Source organism: Schistocerca gregaria, chromosome 7, assembly GCF_023897955.1.
Source record: "Schistocerca gregaria isolate iqSchGreg1 chromosome 7, iqSchGreg1.2, whole genome shotgun sequence".
Lineage (NCBI taxonomy): Eukaryota > Metazoa > Arthropoda > Insecta > Orthoptera > Acrididae > Schistocerca > Schistocerca gregaria.
Window position 1 is genome coordinate 317,831,819 of NC_064926.1, and position 26,609 is coordinate 317,858,427.

The following is a 26,609-nucleotide window of genomic DNA, read 5'->3' on the forward strand; positions in this document are numbered from 1 at the left end:
TACGAGAAATTGTTCGACCCTCCCAGACCATTCCAGCTATGCCCAAAACAGAGCACTGGGAATGTACTGCCAGTGTACAGAAAACCGTACTGCGTCCCACGTAACTTCCAACTGGTGATGGAGAAATTTGTAAGCCAACAATTCCATGATGGATTAATTGAAGAGGGTACCACCCGTTGGAGTGATGGTATTTACTGTACCAAAGAAGAACTCTAACAGCAGTAGTGCCTATACTTTCTGTTGGGACTATCAATATTTGAATCAGCATACAGATGAGATGCATACCCAAAGCCAAAAATCACATACATTTGGATAACCTGGGGCAATGCTGTTATTTTACAATTCTGAGTGGCACAGCTGACACTTACTTTGGAAAACTGTCATTTCATATTGAAGAAAGTTCACTATTTGGACCATGTTATTGGTCAGGATGGCATGCAAGCAGACCCTTGGCTCATACAAACCATGCGTGAATGTTCTGCTTCTACAATACAAAAACATCTTGAGTCCTTTTCAGGTTTGGCTAATTATTACAGAAAGTTTGCACCAAAGTTTGCAGAAGTAGTGAGGCATCTCAGACATCTGTTAAAGAAAGGAATCAAGTTTTAGTGGTTTCTGGCTTACGAGCAAGACTCTGTGGGTGTAAAGGAGCTGTTGAACTCTGGTCCTTGCCTCATTTTCCCATATTATCAAAAACAATTCATACTATCTTGTGGTACCAGCACCAAGCCTTAGGATGTGTGTTAAGCCAGACAATAGAAGGGCACAGCACACATTAGTCTATGCATCTATACAACTGAATAAGGTAGAAAAGAATCATTCAACTACAAAGAAAGAGAGACTCAGCCTGATTCGTTGTATCACACATTTCCGTTGCAACCTACATGTTCGACATTTAAAAGTCATAACAGGTCCTGCACCATTGAAATGACTCATGGTCCTTCAAGACCCAATGTGTTGCTTAATCTAATGGACTTTGTTGCACAGTGAGTTTGATTTTGCAGTAGTACACCACCCCAGATAAACACACAGCAATGCCTGGTAAAGTCACAAGGTACATACAATGGAACATGTTGATTTTTCTGCAGTGGAATGGCAGAGGGCTCAGGCTGTTGACCAAGTTTGTCAGCAGTTTGTGATAGAACCCCAGTTCTGTGCCGATGATGGAGTATCGTACAAACAAAGTAGGTTTGTACCAGAAAGTTTATGCGACAAAGTGTTCAGACAGGTCCACAACTCTTAGCTTAGCAGGGCATGGAGGTCGTCAAACTGCTGAGCAAAGTATTGTGGAAAATTATTGATGGAAAACAAGCAAGTGGGACATGGAGCAATATGCGAAAAACAGCACACACAGTGTAAAGAGGGCTCTGCTCAGTCATCAACAAATTGTATTATAGGGATTGCAGACACCAAAAGGCCTTTCCAGATGATTGGTTTGGATATTCTTGGACTATTCACACATAAACTGGCAGGTACTCAATGTCTTGACTAATCAATCACCTTTCAAGCTATTTGTCTATGACTGTTGTGCCAAATCAGTGGGCACAGACAGTAGCTCTGGAAATGGTGAGCCATGGATTTTTAAGTCTGGTTTGGGAAACCTGGATTAATGTTCAAGATACTAATTTTATCTCTGAACTACTGAAACATGTGCGTCAACTTTTATGGATTCAGAAGTTGCCGACAGGTGCACTACACTTACAAATGAGGAAAGAAAAGGTGCACAGAACCACAGGGAAAATGTTAAATTATTATGTGAATATAACACTCTACTACCATATCTGGTGCAGCCTATTGCTCAAAAGTGCATCAAAGTACAGGAACATCACCATATGAAGTTTTTTATAGTCAGAAGGTGCCCTCCCCTATCAAACAGTCCAAAGTGCCATCTATGGAAGATGTCTCAGGTATATGTAACCTTTCTAGAGATTGAGGGGCATATGGTGCCAGGTTAAAAAAGTAAATACAAAAGCCCTAGAGCAGTAGGGAGGTCTGCTAAAAACAGGGGTTTTATCAGGTAACTGAAATAACCCCTTGCGTAAACATATAGCTATATCTCCCAATTTTTACCATTGTGGTGCACATGGGACATATCTGCCCTTTTAAGGGTGTCCTGGAAGTCCTGACTTAGCTACTGTTTACTTCCTCAACAGAGGGAGAGAATTGGGGGGAGAAGACAGTTAAGACACGGTGGACTAAACGAACTACTACTACAGTTACTCCAACGGCATGCCCAAGGTTGTGGGGTGGCCCGTTACAGTATGTGCAGTGATGATACTAGAAAATTTTGTTTGATTTGATCTGGTAGGAAACATTGGTGATATGTAGTGCAATATGTCAATTATTTTCCGAAGTGTGTACAATGTCATGGTAATAAAGGTTGTGATAGTGAGTCCCAGGCTGCTGTCAGGCCAAACAAGTCACAGTATACCCCACAAAGCTAGTACATATGGTGTCAGGGTCATGAGAGCTCAACCTGTTCTGTGTGGAGAAACATGTGTAGGAGCGCCCTTGGAATGTGATCACAGGTACAAACGAATAATTCCAAAGGGAAAATCTGAACTACCTGAATGCTACCCTGGGTTCACTCCTTCTCACCTCTGTGCACTAAATGCTAGTCTCCCAGAATGGTCAGTTGTCAATGGAGCCACTATTTGGACTTATAAGGCAGTGTCATAATGAAAATCAGCACAGACTGTGTGGTGAGCGTTCATGTCAGTCCTACTCATAGTTTTGCTGATGATTGCTGACTGAAGTGTAGAGTTGCACAGATCCCACCCCTACCAATCTTTCATGTGCAGATTTATACCAGCAGTATACTTCAAGAGTATGCTGCTGCCATCCAGTGCCAACTGATGTGGTTAGAAGCCACCAGTACACCATGTTGGGAAGTAAACAAAGGCTTCTCATAATGATGTGTTTTTGCTTCATGTTGATTCACCAACCTCCAGTAGAGGGAGAACACTCAAACCCATTACAAAATGATGATGCACTCACACAAATGCCTGACTTACAGATCATGATTTGTCATCTCATTATAGTTGCAACACAAGGTCTCACTTATCTAGTATCCTAGCTGTGCCTAATCATAAAAGAGAAACCCTTAAAAACACTTTCTCCAGCTAAAAAGGCACAGGGTGTTGCAGTAAGAGGATCAGTACACAATGAAACAGAATCTTCAGAATAAGGGATTATTACTGCAGATGTACCACAGGGATTGACACTGAGTGTGCACTTGCTTTTATATGCAACTAATATTCCATTAGATATCCAAGAAGCAGAAATATTTGTCTTTTCTGATGATGCCAGTATTATAATCAAACTTAACAGAGTAAGCTTAACACTTGAAGATGTAAATAATATTTTCTTGAAAATTAATAATTGGATGTCCACAAATGGACTATCACCGAATTTACATAAAACAAAATACACACAATTCAATATTGCACAAGTTCTGACTGCATTATTAGAAATAAAGCATGAGGATAAATCATGTTACACACCTTCTTAAATATCTTAGCTCTGTAACTTTTATATTAAGCATAAAATCATTTTTTGGGGATGAAAATGTAAAGAAGTTGATTTACTTTTTCTATTTTCATTCGCAAATGTCTTGCAACATTATATTCTATGGTAACTTGTCATTCAGGAAAAAAGTGTTTGTTGCATAGAAGTGTGTAACAAGGATAATATGTGATGTCTGCTCTAGAACCTATTGCAGACATATCTTTATTTGGGCATACTGACAACAGCCTTGCAGACATTTACTCATTTATGAAATTGTTGCTGACACTTCATCACAGTTAAAGAACAAAAGCAACACTGGTAAACACTAGAAGGAGAAATGATTTACACTATTCATCACTCAGCCTTAATGTGGAACAGAAAGAAGTGAGGTATTCAGCCATAAAAATCTCTGACCACCTACCCAGTGATATAAAGAATTTAATGGGTAATAAAATTAACTTTGAACACAAAATCAAATCATATCTTCTTGCAAAGCCCCCTCCACCATAGAAGAATTTCTGAATATGTAGTAGTGTGTATGTTTGGGGGATGGGGTGCTAAACATGTTGCCATATCTCCTGCTGAGGAGATTTACTATAACTGTAAACCATATCATTCCATATCATAGCGAGAGGCTACAATTACGATGTATGGAATGTACAAGTAAGTAACTAATAATAATGAGTAATGAGAATTTTGGCCACACATAACACAATTTAACTTGAGGATGAATACAGGGCAGCCTCCATTCCGTCACATGCTGACTGACTTTAAGCTTCTGTTTAAGAACCGACGGACCACCCTGTATTTTAATAATCCATACCAGTTATTTAAAATATTTTCAGCTGTTTCTAGTATACTATAGTATCTTTTAAAAGTGACAGCTTTAATACTTTTCCACTGTGAATAGTAATTATGCATAAATTATGTTATGATAAAACAAATCTTAACAGTACCTGGGAGAGGGAGTGATGAAAATGCTGCCGAGAGGTTTGTCCTCAGATGTTCCAGATGTTGCTGGAGTGCATTATTACTACTCTGTTGTTGCACTGTCTCAGCCTCCAGCTTCTCGACAGCTGCTTTCATGTTTTCAATATGCTTTTGCAAAATAGCATTCTGTTGTTCATAATCTGTGTTAGACTTTCGTAACTGTCGCAGTTCAGCCTCACGAGCTGAAAAAGAGGTTTTGTAACTATAATGTGAAACCAAATAAATACTCAAAGGACTGAAAATGTGAAACAGTAAGATTTGAAGATGGCAAATTAAAGAATCTACAGTAAAACTGCACTAATTTGGGCAAGTTCCACAATCCAAATTATTGAAAGTCTGAAGTATATAAATATTCTCTACAATAGTTCATGCACATTTGCGTCTACATCTGTATCTATATACATACTCACCTGGCCACCATATGGTACAAGGCAGTGTCACTTTTACCAATACTAGTCATTCCCTTTTGTAGTCCACCCACAATTGGAGCAAAGGAAAAGTGACTATTTATATGCTTCCAAACTAGCCCTAATTTATCTCATCTTGTCTTCATGATACTGATGTGAAATGTACACTGGTGGTAGTACAGTCATTCTGCAGTCAGACAAAAATGCCTGTTCTCTAAATTTTTCTCAATGCTTCGCAAAAAGAATGTCATCTTTCTTTTGGAATTTCCACTGATTTCATGAAGAATCTCCATAATACTTAAGTGCTGATCAAATATACCAGTGAAAAACCTATCAGCATGTCTGTAAGTTAGTTTGATGTCTTCCTTTCATCTGCACTGGTGGGAATCTCAGAAGACTTGAAAAGTACGTATGGATAGGTAACATTAGTGTTCTACGTGTGGCCTCCTTTATAAGTGAGCTACACTTTCCTAAAATTCTCCTAATAAACTGATACTGAGCGTTCACCTTCCCCACTAGTGACCTTTTGTGCTCAGTCCATTTCATATCACTTTGCAATGTTACACCTAGATACTTAGTTGAAAAGACTGTGTGAAGCAGCACACCAATAATACTGTAGTCGAACATCACAGGATTATTTTTCCTGTTCATCAACATTAACTTGCATTTTTCTACACTCAGAGTAAGCTCATATTCATCACACGAAATAGAAATTCTGTCCAAGTGATCATGTATCCTCCAACAATCACGCAACAACAACACTTTCCCATATACTAATGTGCCCTCGGCAAACAGGCACAAATGGCTGATCACTCTATCTGCCAGGTCATTTATGTATGGAAAGAACAAGTACAGTTCATCCTGGGGCACTCCTGATGACAGACACACTTGTCTCTGATGAACATTCACCACATGGGACAACATACTGGGTTCTACTACTCAAGAAGTCTTCGAGCTTTTCGCATATCTGAGAACCAGTTCCACATGCTTGGACCCTTCTAAGACGATACAGTACCTTGTAAACCATGTGTACCATCAATAACTCTCCACTACACGATATGTGGACAATGTGTAGCTGTAAGTTTTGTAATGTTAATAAAAATAAAAGATTTTGTATATTTTGTGTGAATATATAATGATGTAAAAGTGTGTCGTTTCTTATGTTTCAAAAAGAAACGTAAGAACAGTCTTTCTGTCAAGACACAGCCATTATCACTGGACAACACTTATGTCGAACTGACAGTTGTTTTGTAGAGAAGCCATCCTGAAGCAACTCATCCAACCATGGATTAGTAATGATGACAAAATGTACCTTGAATTGTAAAATTAAACAATGTGTTCAGCTTTGGCCACAATTAGTTGGAAGCTGTTGGTGCATTTCATTAATGTATGAGAGGAGGTGATATTATCAGTGTACGTAAAAGCTATGTAACAAAGACTAAAAAAGTAAGCAAAAGTATTTGGAAGATTTAAATACTCCGTGAAGAACATTTCATGAATAACTGGCTTAGATGAAAATTTTTTCAGAGCAAGTAAATAATTGACAACCAATGCTGTACAATCGCAATAAAGTCATGAGATGTTCAATTGACTCTTTTATTAGAACATGTTACACGTTTCGGGATTACACCCATCTTCAGACACATGTTACAAAAAAAGTACAAAACATAAATGAACAGCACACTCAACACGTCTCAACGTGTTTGATGAGATGTGTTGAGTGTGCTGTTCACTTACGTTTTGTACGAGGCGTCTTTTTTAAGTAAGTAGCGTTTTGAAATTAAAAAAAGACGTGCTAAGAAATCTCATTAATTTTATTTTTACATAAAAGCCTGTACCTTAATCTATGCACTGACACCATTACAGTCTGATTTTTCCTTGTTTACATTGTGTACTGAGTGTTTAAGATGCCTTCGATAATCATGAGTCCCGCCGAATGTGAAGTACAGGCTGTTGTAAGATTTCTTAGTGCTAAAGGCCTAAAAGCGATCGATATTCATCGTGAGATCTGTGCAGTTTACGGAAAAAACATTATGAGTGATGGAATGGTAAGAAAGTGGTTGAGAGCATTTAAAGATGGCCGCGCAAATGTGCATGATGAACAACGGAGTGAGTGTCCTTCGGTCGTTAATGAAAGTTTGATGCAGGAAGTGGACAATAAGGTCAGAGAAAACAGACGCTTTACGATTTCCTCCTTGCAGGATGATTTTCCTTTTGTTTCTTGTAGTGTTTTGTATGGCATTGTGACCGATCACTAGAATTACTGAAAATTGTGCGCATGTTGGGTACCAAAAATGACGGATGTGCACAAAACCAAACATTTAGACAGTGCATTGACTTTCCTTGAGCGGTACCACAACTATGGTGATGATTTATTAAGCCAAATTGTTACGGGCAATGAAACATGGGTGGCCTACGTCACACCAGAATCAAAGCAACAGTCCATGGAAGTTGGGCAAGGGCATCGTTTTGCTGCAAGACAATGCCCGTTCACTTATGGCGAATCAGACCAAAGATCTCATCACATCTTTTCGATGGGAATCTCTAGATCATCCTCCGTACAGCCTCAATCTTGCGCCCAGTGACTACCATCTGTTCCAGCACTTGAAGAAACACTAGGCGGTCAGCGTCTTCAAGATGATGAAGAAGTCAAAACCGTGGTGATGCAGTGGTTAACAAGTCAGGTGGCAGACTACTACGAGGAGGGTATTCAAAAACTGGTACAATGTTATGACAAGTGCCTCAATATTGACGGAAATTATGTAGAAAAGTAGATTAAGGTACAGGCTTCCATGTAAAAATAAAATTACTGAGATATCTTAGCACTTTTTTTTTTTTTAATTTCAAAACGGTACTTACTTAATAAACATGCCTTGTACTTTTTTGTGACAGATGCTTGAAAATGAGTGTAATCCCAAAACGCGTAACATGTTCTAATTAAGAGTCAATTGAACATCTCATGACTTTATTGCGATTGTACAGCATTGGTTGCCAATTATTAACAGAAAAATGATCACAGGCCTCAGACGGGATTTTATGTCCTGTATATCAGAGCAGGTAAAGTTGTGTTAAGCTGAAATGCCATTTAAAATGTATTTCGCAAAAACTAAAAAACTGATACTGAATAGCAACATAATTAATGAAGTTATGAAACTGAGTTTTGGGTGATTTTATTTCACAATATTTGAGTGAAATGTTATGAAGGATACTTTTCCAATGCTGGGCTGACTTTATTTCAATTATGGACTGATGAAAGATGAATTAAACTTTGAAAAGGTATTTGAGTGTCAGTTCCAAAATAACAGTAGAGATATTATCTATGCAAACAAAGCAAAGCTTAAACAAGCAATATTGCTAATATTGTTGATAGCTATAGATTACAACAGATGTGATATTAAAGCTGAGTGCTGTCACACCTGGGAAGGAACTGGTCATAAAATAATAATTCAAGCTAAAAGCATTTCTTATGATTGACTACACAAGTTTGATTGGGCCTGTAATTCAAGAGCTGGTTCTAGACAATGTTAAATTGAGTACTGACAGATCAGAGATAGTAATACCCTATGTCAAGCTTGCACAAAGTGTACATCTATGATTTTTTATAGCAACGAATAAACAAGACACTGTTAAGGGAATTCAAATTTTGAACGTTACAACTACTCTTAATGATGACCATCAAAACAGAACCTGTGCCATAATTACTTTAATTTCCAGAACTATACAACAGTGTGCGCCTGTTGCACAAATTAAGCATTATAGCACTAACAGCTTGTAAGTGACATGGTAGCACATCCCAATATGGTGTATGATGATCTACAGGCCATTGTACTCTGCTAACAAATTACAGTGGGACAGCATACCAAACACTTTCTGGAAATCTAGAAACATGGAATATGTCTGTTGTCCTTTGTCCACCATTCACAAGATATTTTGTGAGAAAAGGAAAAGCTGAATATACCACAAGTGATGCTTTCAACTTGCCTAGGTAAGCCTTATACAACTGAGAAGCATCAGGTTCCCCAGAGGTTGCCCCCAACGACTGTTCCATCTCAGCAGACATTCACCTCGTTGTTGTGCAGTACACCCTGAGACTGAAAGTTTTTTTATTTTTTATTTTATAGAGCTTTTACCATCCCCACAATCTGGTTGGTCAAGCCAAGATCTCTGTTCCCTGCGACATACAACATTCCCCTGCCGCGCCACACAGTGGTTGTTGAAGCATGCTCAGTTCACAGTGACAGAGGACTGGTGGTGCTTACCAGTCCCCAGCTCAGGAAAGCTGGAGACATCTAGCCTGTACTCAGCAAAAGCATGCTGAGGCCCTGAGAATTTTTAATTTAAAAGAGAGGAACTAATTAATTTCACTGTTACTGACCCCAACAGATATGCTGCACTGTTTTTAGGTGGCAACTATCTAAGTCATAGTGTGCTGAATAAGTGTTGGAAGGAAATGAATTGTGAAGAAATTCAAAGATTTTTTGGCATGATTAAGTGCAAATAACTTATAATGCACCCAAAAACAGAAAATTACTTGACTATAATGCTCTGTTCAAGTATAACATTTTGCCTAAAATAATAAGCAGAAACTGCCTACAGTTACTCATCCATTAAAACATTTCATAGATAATAAGTCAGCTAAAGGTGATAAAACTCTTTAAGTTCACGGAAACAATAAATATCATCATGGATCGCTTAGAAAACGAGTTTAGTTTTTACTGTATATTTCAGTTAAAGGCCATAATATGGGATTAAGATCTGCAAATTATATGACTGAATTATATATACTCTATACATGGTGACATATAAAGGATGCACAAATGTTGTGTCTAAAAACTTGGCAGAAGGTATCAAACGGTAGCTTATCAAATTTCTGGATAGGGTGACAGTTGTTACAGATAACTGTTATACATCCATTCTTCTTGTAAAACAGCTGCTTGGAAAGAAGATAAATTTGTTAAGGACACTGAAAAGAACAGATGGAAACTTTCATAAATATGAAAAACGGCATAAAAAGGGTGAAATGGTAGGTAAAGTCACATGATGGAACTACAATTGGGAAATGGAAAGACAGGAGGTCAGTGTTCTTTCTGTAAATACAAAACATTTTAGATACGGTTCCATCACCAAAGATCAATCTGGACATGGACAACATAAAACAGCAGTCGTTACTGAATACAACAAAGGAAAACAAGAAGTAGACAATTTAGATCAAATTGCTAGTTATTTCTTACCCTTAAAAAAGGAAAAGTCATCTTTAAAAGTCCAACCCCCACAATAGATGGCTTCCATCCTACAGTGGAACATTAGTGGGTTCGGACACATGTGGAGGAACTGAAACTTTGAGCACAGGAACACTCGCTCGGCTTGTGTTTGCAGGAAACACATTTCAAAGCACGTGATGCCCCTGTACTGTGGGGCTATATGTTCTATCACATACTGTGGGCCTATATGCTCCATTACAAGGATGATCTGAGTGGCAAAAGGGTCAAGGGAGGGGTCGTCGTGTTTGTCAATAATCGCTCCACTCCTCTGCTCTCCACCAGGCTACTGACTTGCAAGCAGTTGCAGTTCGAATTCATGTGTGTCAGATCACTGTTTGCTTGCTTTGTTTACCTCAGCAATGTGCAATTGACTCCAAAGCTCTCACAGATCTTGGGGAACAACTCCCCAGACCATTTCTGCTACTGGGAGACTTCAATGCCCATGATGTCTTGTGGACCACAACCTCATCCTCAGGGTCGGGTTTTGGAGAGCCTCATGACATCTCATGAGCTTTGCATCCTCAACACAAGTACTCCCACTCATTTCTGTGCTGCTACTGGGTCATTCTCAGCCATTAGTTCTCTTTTCTCCAAAGGTCTTGTAGGTTGTATCTATCTCACCTGTAATGATATATGCCTCTACATCCTTACATTTGTCCTCTAGCTATCCCTCCTTAGCCATTTTGCACTTCCTGTCGATCTCATTTTTGAGACGTTTGTATTCCTTTGTGCCTGCTTCATTTACTGCATTTTTATATTTTCTCCTTTCATCAATTAAATTCTATATCTCTTCTGTTACCCAGGGATTTCTACTACCCCTCGTCTTTTTACCTACTAGATCCTCCGCTGCCTTCACTATTTCATCTCTCAAAGCTACCCATTCTTCTTCTACTGTATTTCTTTCCTCCGTCCTTGTCAATTGTTCCCTACCGCTCTCTCTGAAATTCTCTACAACCACTTGTTCTTTCAGTTTATCCATGTCCCATCTCCTTAAAATGCCACCTTTTTGCAGTTTCTTAAGTTTTAATCTACATTTCAGAATCAATAAATTGTGGTCAGTGTCCAGATCTGCCCCTGGATATGTCTTACAATTTAAAACCTGGTTCCTAAATCTCTGTCTAACCATGATACAATCTATCTGAAATCTTCCAGTGTCTCCAGGCCTCTTCCACATATACAACTTTCTGTCATGATTCTTAAAACTAAGTGTTAGCTACGATTAAGTTATGCTCTGAGCAAAATTCTACCAGACGGCTTCCTCTTTCTTTCCTTACCCCCATTCCATATTCACCTACTACTTTTCCTTCTCTTCCTTTTCCTACTATTGAATTCCAGTCCCCCATGACAATTAAATTTACGTCTCCCTTCAGTATCTGAATAATTTCTTTTATCACATCATAGATTTATTCAATCTCTTCATCATCTGTGGAGTTAGTTGGCACATAAACTTGTACTACTGTGGTAGGCGTGGGCTTTGTATCTATCTTTTGGCTACAATAATGTGTTCACTATGCTGTTTGTAGTAGCTTACCTACATTCCTATTTTTTTATTCATTATTAGACATACTTCTGCATTACCCCTATTCTGTTTTGTATTTATAACCTTGTAGTCACCCGACCAGGAGTCTTGTTCCTCCTGCCACCAAACTTCACTAATTCCCACTATATTTAACATTAACCTATCCATTTCCCTTTTTAAATTTCTAACCTACCTGCCTGATTAAGAGATCTGACATTCCACACTCCAATCCATAGAACGCCAGTTTTCTTTCTCCCGATAACAAAAGGCTGCTGCCCCTCTTCAGGAACCACGTTTGTCTGTCCTCTCTCAAAAGTTACCCCTCCGTTGTGGTTGCACCTACGGTACAGCTATCTGTATCGCTGAGGCACGCAAGCGTCCCCACTGATGGCATGGTCCATGGTTCATGGGGGGGCTTCACTGTATATCTGGGTATTTTTCCTCTGCTGCCTTTGGTGGAACTATCAGTTGGCAGTGAGGTATTTCTCGCCAAGATCTATGAGGGCCCTTGTTTTCACCAAAGGCCACCAGGATTGGTTCCCTGTGGTTGTTTCAATTTTCTGATTCAGTCCATAACCAATGTGACCCTTCAAGACAGCACATTACCTCTTAAGCATATTAACCAATTGAGGCCCTGCCGTGATCCTTTTCTGGGGCCTGTTATTCTACCATCATCTTTTGTTCCAGAGGTAGAATCATTAACAATACCTATCCTGGACACCACCTGCCTGTCTCAGCTTTTGACTACAAATGGCTCTCTGGAAGGATCCTAAGCTTCCCCACAGGCCACACCAGCACCAAAACCAATGGAGGTGGATCTTAACCTCCTAGCCACCAGTGGGAATCCAGCCTCATTCAGGCCCATAATATGTTCTGCTGCCTCCTCTCCCCTTTTGGGGGACAACACAGATAGGTTATACAGACAATAGACATCTCTGCAGACAACAGACAGGAGGGTGGCACTAAGCTTTGCCAACTGTAGGCCACCAGAGGTTGCTAGCCCCATGGACCATTATTCCTCCACAGGCTGTGTAATCAAAAATAACAACTGCAATATCCTGGAGCATGGGTAATATTTATGCTGGCACCAAGAGCACAATGGGCCACTTCACTTTGAGGCACCTTCCTGGACCATGCACCAATTGCAAAAGCATCCCCATAATCAGAATGATACTTGGAGCCACCACTACTATGATATCCCACCCTTGTCAACCTTCCCATCCAGGAATTGCCAGTTTCATCTCTACAACAAAGACACATGGCCTCTGACACCATGAGCAGCAGCTGGACTTCTAAAATTGGTTATTGTTATTGTCATTGGCACTATGCCAGACTTTAAAAATTACTTGTCCTCTCAGGACTTTGACGTGTCCCTTCCAGACTTTGATTGAGTCAGGGACATTGGATTATGGAACTTTCCATTTACTGTGGCATTTCCAGGCCATTTGCCTCAGATAACATTTTCTTGTTTCTTGTTCAAGAACGTTCCATTTTTCCATTGGAAAAAATTACTTTTTTGTGATATAATAAACTTCCTATTCAGAGTGAGTGTAGAAGTGCAGTGGGGACCATGGGAATTGGGGTGGAAGTGGGTGCAGGAGGGGCTAGCAGAGATCAAGGTTAAAAGGATTACAGGATCGAAGTTTGTGTTATAAAAACAATTCTTATATATGTATGACAGTTCAAAGAAGCTAGTATTTGGAGGGGGAGGGGATGAGCCAGATTGTACAAGTTGTGACTTCAACAGGTTTCACAGCTTGTGTCATCTGGATCCTACCCGAATACCTGCTTCCTTTTGCGCCCACAATCCTCAAAACCTGTCTCTATTAGCCTCTTTCGCACACTCACCTCCACCCCTTCATCAATATCCCCCTCCCCATTTCACGTATAACCTCCTTCCTGCGTCTCATTCTTCCTCTGTTCTATCTCCACTCCCAGTCCTCTTGTCCATGACACAGTATGAAAACTTTGCTCCCTCTGCCTGTGCAACTGCTAGTTTACTGGTGCCACATTTATATCCCATGCACTTCTGGCTCTCTCCCATCCAGCTGGTAACTACTCCTCCCATTATTTACATCTGTTGTTATAGACTAATTTGTAAATGGGATACAGAGAAATGTACATTCTGATGTTAGCATACAGTTCACTCATGCCACTGAATCGAACTCAAAATACAATACATAATCCTCAAAGGGAGTATTCTTTTCTCCCTATGAAAATATTTCAAATGTGTTTGAGAATGAATATAGAGCACTGTCATATACATGTTGTTTCAAACAGTACATGCAGTCTATTTAAAAACACGAAAATGAAAATTTATTGTCACTATCAGAATTTGATTCAAGTCACCTTGTGTCAAGTTGCAGTCAAGCTTGAGGAACATAGCCTAAAGTACCGAGACTCGAAATAAAGGAAAAAAAAATTTCCCCGAATCTAATCCGCACCTGAAATTTGAGACTTGAAATTCAAGGGGAGAGAAAAGTTTTAGGCCGCACGTACAAATCGAAACAAAGTTGGTCCATTGTAATATGAGACACAATTTAGGTCGAATGAATGACAATACAACTACAGTAGTTTGGTTCGAGTCGTAAGCTTAGCAGTTAAGCTTTACCACGTAGCCATTGCTATGCGTCAGGCGCTCCATCCTTATTTATATGGGGACCCTTCCTTTTTCACGTGCTTCGTCTGGTTTGAATCGATTGCTTATTTTGCTTTGATCTGATAAGTGCCGTTTTCTTTGTTATAGGTGTTTGCGTCACTCTTAAGCTGAAAATGCATTACTGCACTGTGTCATACATTGTTTGTTGCATTCTGCTAGTGCGTGTTTACGGCCTGTTGCGGCTCGCGGCATGGCTTGCTTTTGTGCGCGCTACAATTAATATAAAAAAAAGAGAAGAATCATCTCATTAGCAAAACAATGGGAAGAGACTGCTACTTGTTGTTACTTACACTTCTGCTTTCTTTGATAATGATCAACAAGAACCAAATAATAGACTGCGTGTGATAGAACATGTTCTGAACGAGAGTCAGGCGAAAATTTTTCTCCATTTGAAAATCTTTGCGGACGCTTCTTTATTACATTAAATTCTACACAGAAATTAGTCATCTTAGATTTAAAAATCTAGTCAGTTGCCGTGCTTCATTTTTGACTGTATCACTATTAGGCATAAGAATAATACGAATATAAACATGACACGATACGTATATTCTTCCGCTTTTGCTGTTGTCTCACTCTTGTTTCATAGTTTATTAGGCAGACAGGATTTAAATGAGATAGCAGCAAACACGGAAGAATATATGGCAAAATGTTTATAATTGTATTATTCTTATGGTGAAGAAAATACTGTATGTGATTCAAATTTCATCAGGTTCCTATTAGCAACCATCTCTTCTCACAGGTAGGAAAAAATTCAGAACGTAGAGTTGGCCATATTGACAAACATCCCAAACAGTCTTGCCAGTCGGATTTTCGTAGTACACTGAAATTCTGCTACATTCGAAAATGAACAATACGGAATTTGTATTTAATTCTTTGGATTATGTATGAAAATGCAGTGGTCGAAACTCGGAAGCGGAGAAAAAAAGCTCGTCTTGCACTTTTTTTAAAATTTATTTACTGACTCAGAGGTTTTGGCACCAGTATTTATGTTTGTGGCTACAAAGCATGCCTGTGTAGCCCTACATATATTCAACGGTAGAAGTTAGTTGTGGCGGCACGTACCAACATTTTTCAGAACTTCCGCTTGCTTTGCACTCGATTCTAAGCCGCAGGCGGTTTTTTGGATTACGAAAACCGGAAAAAAAGTGCAGCTTAGATTCGAGTAAATACGGTAATAACAGAATTGAGGATATGCAAATGTTTCTACAATATTGATGTGAGTTTCACAGTGCTGTATATATATGGAAACAAAGTTTTTTTTCCCTAACCAAAGTCATATCTCATTTGTGTGCACTGGTTTTAGATCAATGCTTTCCATGCCACAGCTAGTTTACAAACCTTTATTATGGTCAAGGAACTCCTCTGTGAATATGGGGATGTCAAGTCCATTGAAATCTGCATCCTTCTCTGTATCCTGCAGAAAATATTTAATGTTTATAAATTTCCATTATTTGAAAGCACATTAAAGTGCAACACTATGCAAATGATACTAACAATTTTTGCAGTACAACAGTGATAATAGACACTAGAACAAGTACTACTTTGCTTGACAGTTTTCAGTAATATTTAAAAAAATATATTTTCAACTCACCTAAAACATGAGATATACTTCCCTCACTTTCAGAAAATGTGCTATTCTTTGCTTCTACACATTTATACTTTCTATTACTAGTTCCATACCAAATGTAAACTGCTAAATACATCAGCTGGCAAAAAGGTGGATAATTATACACTCTGTTTATAAAGTGTAGCCCATAACGATTACACAGAAAGAGACTGACTAACACACATATTAACCATGCTCTAAATTATACAACAAGATGGTAAAACATAGACATTTTCATTCAAACACTACAAAGATTGAAGACTTGTAAAATTAAGCATGCAGACCACCAACTCCTAAATTAACATGATGAGACTTCACACATTCACATATTGCTAGGCACAAAAGTGAAAGTGATAGAGGAAAACACAATATTCTAATATAAACTTTCTTATATTTTTTTAACTTTCTTTTTCATAACTAGGACAAACTAAGCAAACATAGAAACTACATAGGTAATCAAATGATACTTAGTATTGAAGAAACCATTTCAGTGTTAAGTATGAAACATGCCAATGAAATTACCACAGTGTGAAAAATGTATAAAATGAATTATGTCCAACTAGATTAGCCACAATAAGTATTTTGTGACACTGCAAATGGATTCATGAGCATCATGAACTGACAACTCACATCAGCTACATAATCTGAGCTAATCAGTATGGCATTGTTAATGGCAATGAACTGATAAAAGAAAGCCAAGCAACTGATCACTCTCGTTTTCGGAGTTTGTGCCACAATTAAGTAATATGATATAGATGAATGATGATTTAGATGTACAAATGTGGTAGAACTGAGTAAGGCATTATATATGTTTAGTCATAAGAGGTCAGCACAATATGCTACCATTGTCGACCTATCAAATTAATCATATTAAATAAAGTCCTCCTGGTTATCACTTCTGTTTCTGTTGACAGATAATATGCTGTGTCTTTCCGATTATCTGTTCAGAGGCACTGAAGTAATGGGGTCATGATTGTTGTGGATGTATATATACAGGGTATAGGCAAAATAATGTGAACACCTGTATTTACTTGGGAAAGGTTTATTAATATGGGGTTGGACCCCTGTTTGCCTGCAATTCTTCTTGGAATATTGGCATTTAATGATTGCATACTCTCCAGTGGAATGTTATGTCATTCTTCGATCAAAACCTCTTCTGTAGTGATGAGTGAGGCAGAAATCTGCTCCAGTGTCTGCGTTATAATACTGTCCACAAGGGTTTGATAATGTTCAAGTCTCGGACTCTGCTGGCCAGAGAAAACGCTGCATGCTACTCCTACCATCATTGTACTGTCCTACCTGTGTGAATGGGTACAATGTTGTCCTGACATATGGCATCATTGTTGGGGAACAACATTTGAATCATGGAGTGCACCTACTCACCTACAATGTTCACATAATCATTGGCTGGAATGAGTGGACGGGCAGAATACCATGATATGGCTGCCCACACCATCACAGTACCTCCTTCATGCTTCACTGCTGGAATCAAGCAATCAGGATTGTAGGCTTCTTCTGGGGTTGTTGTTGTTGTTGTCTTCAGTCCTGAGACTGGTTTGATGCAGCTCTCCATGCTACTCTATCCTGTGCAAGCTGCTTCATCTCCCAGTACCTACTGCAACCTACATCCTTCTGAATCTGCTTAGTGTACTCATCTCTCGGTCTCCCTCTACGATTTTTACCCTCCACGCTGCCCTCCAATGCTAAATTTGTGATCCCTTGATGCCTCAAAACATGTCCTACCAACCGATCCCTTCTTCTAGTCAAGTTGTGCCACAAACTTCTCTTCTCCCCAATCCTATTCAATACCTCCTCATTAGTTACGTGATCTATCCACCTTATCTTCAGTATTCTTCTGTAGCACCACATTTCGAAAGCTTCTATTCTCTTCTTGTCCAGACTAGTTATCGTCCATGTTTCACTTCCATACATGGCTACACTCCAAACAAATACTTTCAGAAACGACTTCCTGATACATAAATCTATATTCGATGTTAACAAATTTCTCTTCTTCAGAAACGCTTTCCTTGCCATTGCCAGTCTACATTTTATATCCTCTCTACTTCGACCATCATCAGTTATTTTACTTCCTAAATAGCAAAACTCCTTTACTACTTTAAGTGTCTCATTTCCTAATCTAATTCCGTCAGCATCACCCGATTTAATTTGACTACATTCCATTATCCTCGTTTTGCTTTTGTTAATGTTCATCTTATATCCTCCTTTCAAGACACTGTCCATTCCGTTCAACTGCTCTTCCAAGTCCTTTGCCGTCTCTGACAGAATTACAATGTCATCGGCGAACCTCAAAGTTTTTACTTCGTCTCCATGAATTTTAATACCTACTCCAAATTTTTCTTTTGTTTCCTTTACTGCTTGCTCAATATACAGATTGAATAACATCGGGGAGAGGCTACAACCCTGTCTCACTCCTTTCCCAACCACTGCTTCCCTTTCCTGCCCCTCGACTCTTATTACTGCCATCTGGTTTCTGTACAAATTATAAATAGCCTTTTGCTCCCTGTATTTTACCCCTGCCACCTTTAGAATTTGAAAAAGAGTATTCCAGTCAACATTGTCAAAAGCTTTCTCTAAGTCTACAAATGCTAGAAACGTAGGTTTGCCTTTTCTTAATCTTTCTTCTAAGATAAGTCGTAAGGTCAGTATTGCCTCACGTGTTCCAACATTTCTACGGAATCCAAACTGATCCTCCCCGAGGTCTGCATCTACCAGTTTTTCCATTCGTCTGTAAAGAATTCGCGTTAGTATTTTGCAGCCGTGGCTTATTAAACTGATAGTTCGGTAATTTTCACATCTGTCAGCACCTGCTTTCTTTGGGATTGGAATTATTATATTCTTCTTGAAGTCTGAGGGTATTTCGCCTGTCTCATACATCTTGCTCACCAGCTGGTAGAGTTTTGTCATGACTGGCTCTCCCAAGGCCGTCAGTAGTTCTAATGGAATGTTGTCTACTCCGGGGGCCTTGTTTCGACTCAGGTCTTTCAGTGCTCTGTCAAACTCTTCACGCAGTATCATATCTCCCATTTCGTCTTCATCTACATCCTCTTCTATTTCCATAATATTGTCCTCAAGTACATCGCCCTTGTATAAACCTTCTATATACTCCTTCCACCTTTCTGCCTTCCCTTCTTTGCTTAGAACTGGGCTCTTCTCTCCAAAGGTCTCTTTAATTTTCCTGTAGGCAGTATCTATCTTACCCCTAGTGAGATAAGCTTCTACATCCTTACATTTGTCCTCTAGCCATCCCTGTTTAGCCATTTTGCACTTCCTGTCGATCTCATTTTTGAGACGTTTGTATTCCTTTTTGCCTGCTTCATTTACTGCATTTTTATATTTTCTCCTTTCATCAATTAAATTCAATATTTCTTCTGTTACCCAAGGATTTCTAGCAGCCCTCGTCTTTGTACCTACTTTATCCTCTGCTGCCTTCACTACTACATCCCTCAGAGCTACCCATTCTTCTTCTACTGTATTTCTTTCCCCTATTCCTGTCAATTGTTCCCTTATGCTCTCTCTGAAACTCTGTACAACCTCTGGTTCTTTCAGTTTATCCAGGTCCCATCTCCTTAATTTCCCACATTTTTGCAGTTTCTTCAGTTTTAATCTACAGGTCATAACCAATAGATTGTGGTCAGAGTCCACATCTGCCCCTGGAAATGTCTTACAACTTAAAACCTGGTTCCTAAATCTCTGTTTTACCATTATATAATCTATCTGATACCTTTTAGTATCTCCAGGGTTCTTCCACGTATACAACCTTCTTTCATGATTCTTAAACCAAGTGTTAGCTATGATTAAGTTGTGCTCTGTGCAAAATTCTACTAGGCGGCTTCCTCTTTCATTTCTTAGCCCCAATCCATATTCACCTACTATGTTTCCTTCTCTCCCTTTTCCTACACTCGAATTCCAGTCACCCATTACTATTAAATTTTCGTCTCCCTTCACTATCTGAATAATTTCTTTTATTTCATCGTACATTTCTTCAATTTCTTCATCATCTGCAGAGCTAGTTGGCATATAAACTTGTACTACTGTAGTAGGTGTGGGCTTCGTATCTATCTTGGCCACAATAATGCGTTCACTATGCTGTTTGTAGTAGTTTACCCGCATTCCTATTTTCCTATTCATTATTAAACCTACTCCTGCATTGCCCCTATTTGATTTTGTGTTTATAACCCTGTAGTCACCTGACCAGAAGTCTTGTTCCTCCTGCCACCGAACTTCACTAATTCCCACTATATCTAACTTTAACCTATCCATTTCCCTTTTAAAATTTTCTAACCTACCTGCCCGATTAAGGGATCTGACATTCCACGCTCCGATCCGAAGAACGCCAGTTTTCTTTCTCCTGATAACGACATCCTCCTGAGTAGTCCCCGCCCGGAGATCCGAATGGGGGACTATTTTACCTCCGGAATATTTTACCCAAGAGGATGCCATCATCATTTAATCATACAGTAAAGCTGCATGTCCTCGGGAAAAATTACGGCTGTAGTTTCCCCTTGCTTTCAGCCGTTCGCAGTACCAGCACAGCAAGGCCGTTTTGGTTAATGTTGCAAGGCCAGATCAGTCAATCATCCAGACTGTTGCCCCTGCAACTACTGAAAAGGCTGCTGCCCCTCTTCAGGAACCACACGTTTGTCTGGCCTCTCAACAGATACCCCTCCGTTGTGGTTGCACCTACGGTACGGCCATCTGTATCGCTGAGGCACGCAAGCCTCCCCACCAATGGCAAGGTCCATGGTTCATGGGGGGCTTCTGGGGTTCTCCAGACATAAACCCAGCCCCGATGTTGGAAATAACGAAGTCATTGACTCGGCAGACCATATGACGTGTTCCCACTGATCAGCCGGCCAGGATTTATGCTCCTGACAATATGTTTTATGCTTCTTTGCATTGGTTGTTGTCACTAATGATTTCAGTATAGCAGCTCGCCCATGAATATTCACTTTATGGAGTTCTCAGCAGACAGTGTCAATAGACAGGTGGTCTTGAAGATGGATACCGAGCTCTGTGGCCACTTTAGCAGCTGTAGTTTTGACACAATTCATATTAGTATAAGATGATCTCTGTCATTTAGTTTTGATTTGTGCCCAATATTATGGTTAAAAGATGATGTCTTTCCATGTTTTGTGTAGGCCGTCATGACTGTTGAAACAGTTGCTCTTGTAACATTCAATACCTTGGCTGCCTTGGTTACTGACGGTCCAGCTAATCAGGCCCCCACAATCTGCCCTCTTTGGAACTCTGTCAGGTCTTTCATTGCGTGTTGACCTTGGCCTCTGAATGGAAAAGTGTGCAGTACTTGTAAACATCCTGCACCAATGCCTAGTCTGTACTGAACATGCACAGTCCAGCAAGTCTGTACTGAACATGCACAGTCCAGCATGACATGTGCCTTACCTGCACTGTTGACCGTCAAACGCAACCATTCCATTATTACCACTGCTTATTTTGCTTATCCCTGTATATATCAGTTGTAATACTACGGAAAATGCAGCTCAAAAAAATGAAACTGTAAGAAAATTTCAAAGAATATTGTAAAAAAGGATAGTAAATAGAGGAAGTAAAAAGCAAACACTGATAATGGCAGAGCAGTGATGAAAGACACCTTGATAATCATACATAAACCTTTCTTTTGCTTAAGTCAGTTGTAACAGTCACCATGTATTAACAAATTGTTCTATTAATCTAGTTATGAGTTGTCAAAGGATATCACAATGCTTAAAAATAATTAAGCACACAAATGTATTCTCAAATTTTCTAATAAAACATGGTTGCTACTTTACTTTGCATTCTGTAACTGAAATACATCCAAAGGCATGGAACTGCAATAAAGCCATAAGCAAAATAAATATTCCCTTCCTTTTGGGAGAGAATCAACTTTATTTACAGGCATGTCACTTACTCATGGACTATCTTCCTTCTATTAATTTCTGTTATGCAGGTCCACAGACACTACAAATTCTTTAAAAACAAGAGGAAAATGATTTCATATGTAGTATCCTCCTCCTCTCCATATTATTTGCTCTTCTTAAGCTAAGATGTTATCTGCTTTCCCCTGTGTTGAACTTTATGAACAAGAGCCAAAATAATGTATCAGCACTTTGCACAAGTGTCTGTTGATTAATTCAGGTACACATTAAAATTTTCAGCAAAGATTGGAGTGGTTAGATGTCAAAAGTACTGAGGACCTGATGGAAAGGTCTGATATGAATGTTACAGCAATAACGTATCACAGCTTCCATAAAATAGGTAAATAAACTGTATAACTATATAAATAAAAATGAATTTTTTTTATTTGTTTGTCCTCTACGCGGTCCTAAGCCATTTATCAGTGTGCAATGAAACTTTGGTGACTTGTTCTCCATGTGGCCATGAAGGTTCCTAGGACCCCCCCCCCCCCCCCCCCAACACACACAAAAAAAGAGTTCAACACATAGTTCAGGAGATATGACACCATAAGCAATGACACACCATAGTACAAAAATACCCAGATTTATGCATCCACCATTTGAGGATGACGGCACTTACTGACTGGCAACAAACTTAACATAATTTATAGTTTCAAACCTCTACGAAAATTTTTCTCGCTGACATTCCCCACAAAATGATGAAACGAAAAAAGGTTGTTGTTTACTACATTTTCGCTGTACATGCTATAAAACTGGTGCATCAGGCATGATGTTTTAACATATTACTTTGTTACTACTAACTCTATTCACAACAAATTTTGCATACAGTGTCCACATATATCACTAAATTTATATCACTTTGCAACACTTAGTGCAGGAGATATGACATCATAAACATTGAGATGCATGAGAAACTGCCACATCAGGCATGACATTTTGTTTTATTACTTATTTACTACTAAAGTTATCCATAATAGATTTTACAAATGTTCTAAAAAAGTATACAAAACCAAAGTCTATTACAATGCAACATTGTGTCAAAATCATATCTTTTGGTCTAGAATTGTTTGAGGTTTGTTATTAGCAACAAATAAATAGAAAAAGTAAATATTCCTAATCGCATCACAATGATTCCAACAGATACGCCTTTCGAGATCAAACAACTGCAGTTTCTGATGCGACTCACATTTGCAATGACAATCAACAAGGTGCAGGGACAGTACAAGCGTATGGACTAAATGTGAAAAATCCATTCTTCTCAGATGGCTTGCTCACACATCAGGAAACCATGTTGACTTATTTGTGAACACACCAGATAAAAAAATAAAATAATATTGTGTATTCAAAAGCACTTCAATAAAAAGATCATAAAATCAAACAATTTCTTGCCTTCCATGGCACTGCAACGCATGCCAGGTACAGCAAGTTCTGCATAAAATTATGACACTCAAGACTGAAGAATCAAAAGGGCTGTAGTTAATTAGTATTGACAAACAGAATAATTCTTGAGCCTAGTCAGATTGTGAGTCTACTGGGAAAAATTCTTCCGAAAAAACGTGATGCTATCATGATGGTAACATGGCCACTTTGCAAAATATTTTGACTGTTGGACGCACACATCCATCCAAAGGCATCAGTATCACTCTGTATTCATGAAGATCAGGAGACTGAAGAATCAGTACTGGTGACGCAAAAGCAGCACATGCTTTTGTCTTCTTGACCTAGAGTAAAACTAATGATGTTGAAATGGTGGTTTGTATCATCACCAGTAAAACACCAATTGTTTCAAATACTGAACTTCAACGAACAAAAGTGCTTCACACTTCTGATGAGTTTACGAATGAGTTAATATGTTAAATATGTAACCAACAAAAAGTTTAGAAAATGTTTGAAATTATGTTTAAAGTTAGTTGTAAGTCAGTAACTGCTCCCATGAACAAATACTGGACGAATATGCTGTCTCCATGGGCAGTTAAGGCCCAAGCAACACTGCCTCTGCTCAGAGTATCAAGCTGTGGGGGACACCCGTATGCATGATCTGTATAGAAATGTCTATCACAATTAGCAGCATAAACTGACATGAGTAAAATGTGTGAGAGCAAGGCAAAAAGAGGGGGTATAGAGTGGACTGGCAGGGGACGGGGGGCAAAGATAACTCGCGTTTGTCGGAAAATGTTCTCGAACTGGCTCTGGCTCTATCTCAGGACATGTACACAGTTTCCAACTTTAATACCTGTCTTGCTGTGTTAAATCTGTCACATCTGATTATAATTCTTGATGATTATATTATGACAGAATTTTAAATTTGGTCACTAATTGCATGAAACATTGAAAATTAAATTTTTGTTGACCCCTGGAAGCTATCAGATATGCAACACGGAACTGGGACTTGGTTACTGTGCCCTACTGGAAATATAGATTATGGTCTTACTCCTTATATGTAAATGATAGGACGCTGAAAAGAGGGTCTCATCAATTTCAAGAACGATTAAACCTAAGCATACTTCTGCAACACAGAAGACTAGATTAGTTAGGAGATCAGACAAACTGTTCATTCCACAGACCAATAGTGGGAAGATCCTTGAGGACGTTGAAAAGAACAGAAAAACACAATACTTACTTACAAAAGAACTGATGTACTTTTGTCCCTTCCACAGATACTAACTGAAAAGATCCTCAAGAATGTGGAATAATTAAAAAAAAATTAAACACCTTACATATCACATGATACTGTTAATAATATTTTGCCAACTGATTCTACTAAGAAATTCAGCAGTGGAGTATGAAGTGGCTAATAATAAACCCTTTGGGCTCTCTGTAAATTGCACTTCATTACTAGCCAAAGTTTTGCAGCTGCTGGCAACCTACTGAAAATGTCTACACCTGAATATACAATGACATTTTGGATTGAGTGACTATGAATAGAACTCTTATTCTTGGAACGGATTCTGTAAAATGAACTTTAGGGTTGAAAGAAAGAGACTGCTTATGCCAAGTTTCACAAATAAATAAATATACTGCGAAGCCATAGTGCAGTTAGTATACCCAGTTCTCTGAACAAGTTGCTGTAAGACATTCTTGAATTCAAACTACAAATATTTGTATTATATGCTTTTGAACCCAGAAAACTTCAGCTGGGTTTGATAATTAGCAGTGAGACTGTGTGCCAATGTGGAATGAAGGCAAGCCACTTTTTTTTATTTTTATGTCATCTGCAGCTGATAACATCTGCATTGGGGAAAAAAAGGAGGAGGAAAAAAGTTTCAGCACTTCCCATATGAATTTACTATGAAGTTTTAATCCCAAGAATTTAACAAGTCAACTTCTTTTAACAGCATATCTTGATAGCAAGGCAAAAACAGAATAGTTGAACTTCATTTTGAAATTTTCCTTTATAAAGGTAAATACAGGTGTACTGCCCCAGTTTAATTCTAGCACCACCTGAAAGATGAGTGATATAAATAGATACAAATATTAGTATCAGTGGCATGGAGAAACAGCTGAAATTACTAAAACTGAACAAAATGCCAGGTCCCAATGAAATCCCTATTAGATTCTAAACGTAATTTGCAGCTGAGTTAGGCATAATACATAAAATATACCTTGAACAAAAAACCTTGCCCAACAGCTGGAAGAAGGAATACATCACACCCATCTACAAGAATGGTAGCAGAAGTGATCCACAAAACAACTACCCAATATCCGACATCTGTCTATTGTAGAATCTCAGAATATATTTTGAGCTCAAACATAACATTGTAACTCAAACAGAAAGACATCCTAAGTGCCAACCAGCCAGATTCAGCACATATCAGTCATGTGAAACCCAATTTACACTTTTCTCCTATGACACCCTGAAAACCATGGATCAAAGCACTCAGGTAGAGCTCGAAAGCTAGTATGAATGTTGTTTGCTGTAATGTGTTACTGTGTTCCACACTTCGATCTGCTGGTTGGTATCCCTGCACAAGGCCGCACGTACGGAGACAAAGCTCTCATGAAAGATAAGTAATTTAGGCTGTAATTAATTGTAGTTGAACACTTTTAACTAATTAAATACATTCTTCAGTGTACTCTTCAAGCTCACCATTAAAAGTTTTTCTCTTATTTGCATAGTGTTCCAGTAATCGTGAGAAGTTTGTTTGTTTACTTACTGCTGCTTAGGCCTAATTTTTCAAGTGTGCATATTTAGTGTTATACCGCAATTGGAGTGCATTTGCTGTAGTTTAACTGACTAAATACGTCCATTAAGGTGCTTTTCAAGCTCACCATTAAAGGTTTTTCTTTTGTTTGCGTATTGTTCCACTAATCGCGAAAAGTTTGTTTTGCTTATATTTCAAGGCTTTGCCTTACTTTCCGAGTGTGCATACTTAGCGTTATACCGCAATCTTAAGTGCATTCGGTATAGATTAACTAATTACATACATTCAACAGTGTGCTCTTCAAGCTTTCCATTAAAGGTTTTTCTTTTATTTACGTATTCTTCCACTTATCGCAAAAAGTTCGTTTTGGTTACATTTGGCTGCTTAGGCCTAATTTTTGATCGTTCATATTTAGCATTATACCACAAATTTAAGTGCATTTGGTAATAGTTTACTTACATATTAGTTTCCAAAACATATTTAGTGTCCTTTTGCGTCTGTATTTAATGTATTATCGTTATCACTTAGTAAATCTTTTAACTAATTTCCAAACTACTATGGATGCTAAGTGTGTGAGCTGCA

At 38.7% G+C, this 26,609-nt stretch overlaps 1 protein-coding gene across 1 annotated transcript in view; it reads right to left on the reverse strand.

The window, feature by feature from the left end:
- Positions 1-26,609, reverse strand: part of LOC126281677 (high mobility group protein 20A) — an 89,645-nt gene that overhangs the window by 7,608 nt on the left and 55,428 nt on the right. The window contains exons 5-6 of the mRNA XM_049980842.1: positions 15,682-15,757; positions 4,464-4,679 (exon numbers count right to left, since the gene is read on the reverse strand). Coding sequence (XP_049836799.1) covers positions 4,464-4,679; positions 15,682-15,757 — 292 coding nt within the window. The remainder of the gene's footprint in view (positions 1-4,463; positions 4,680-15,681; positions 15,758-26,609) is intronic.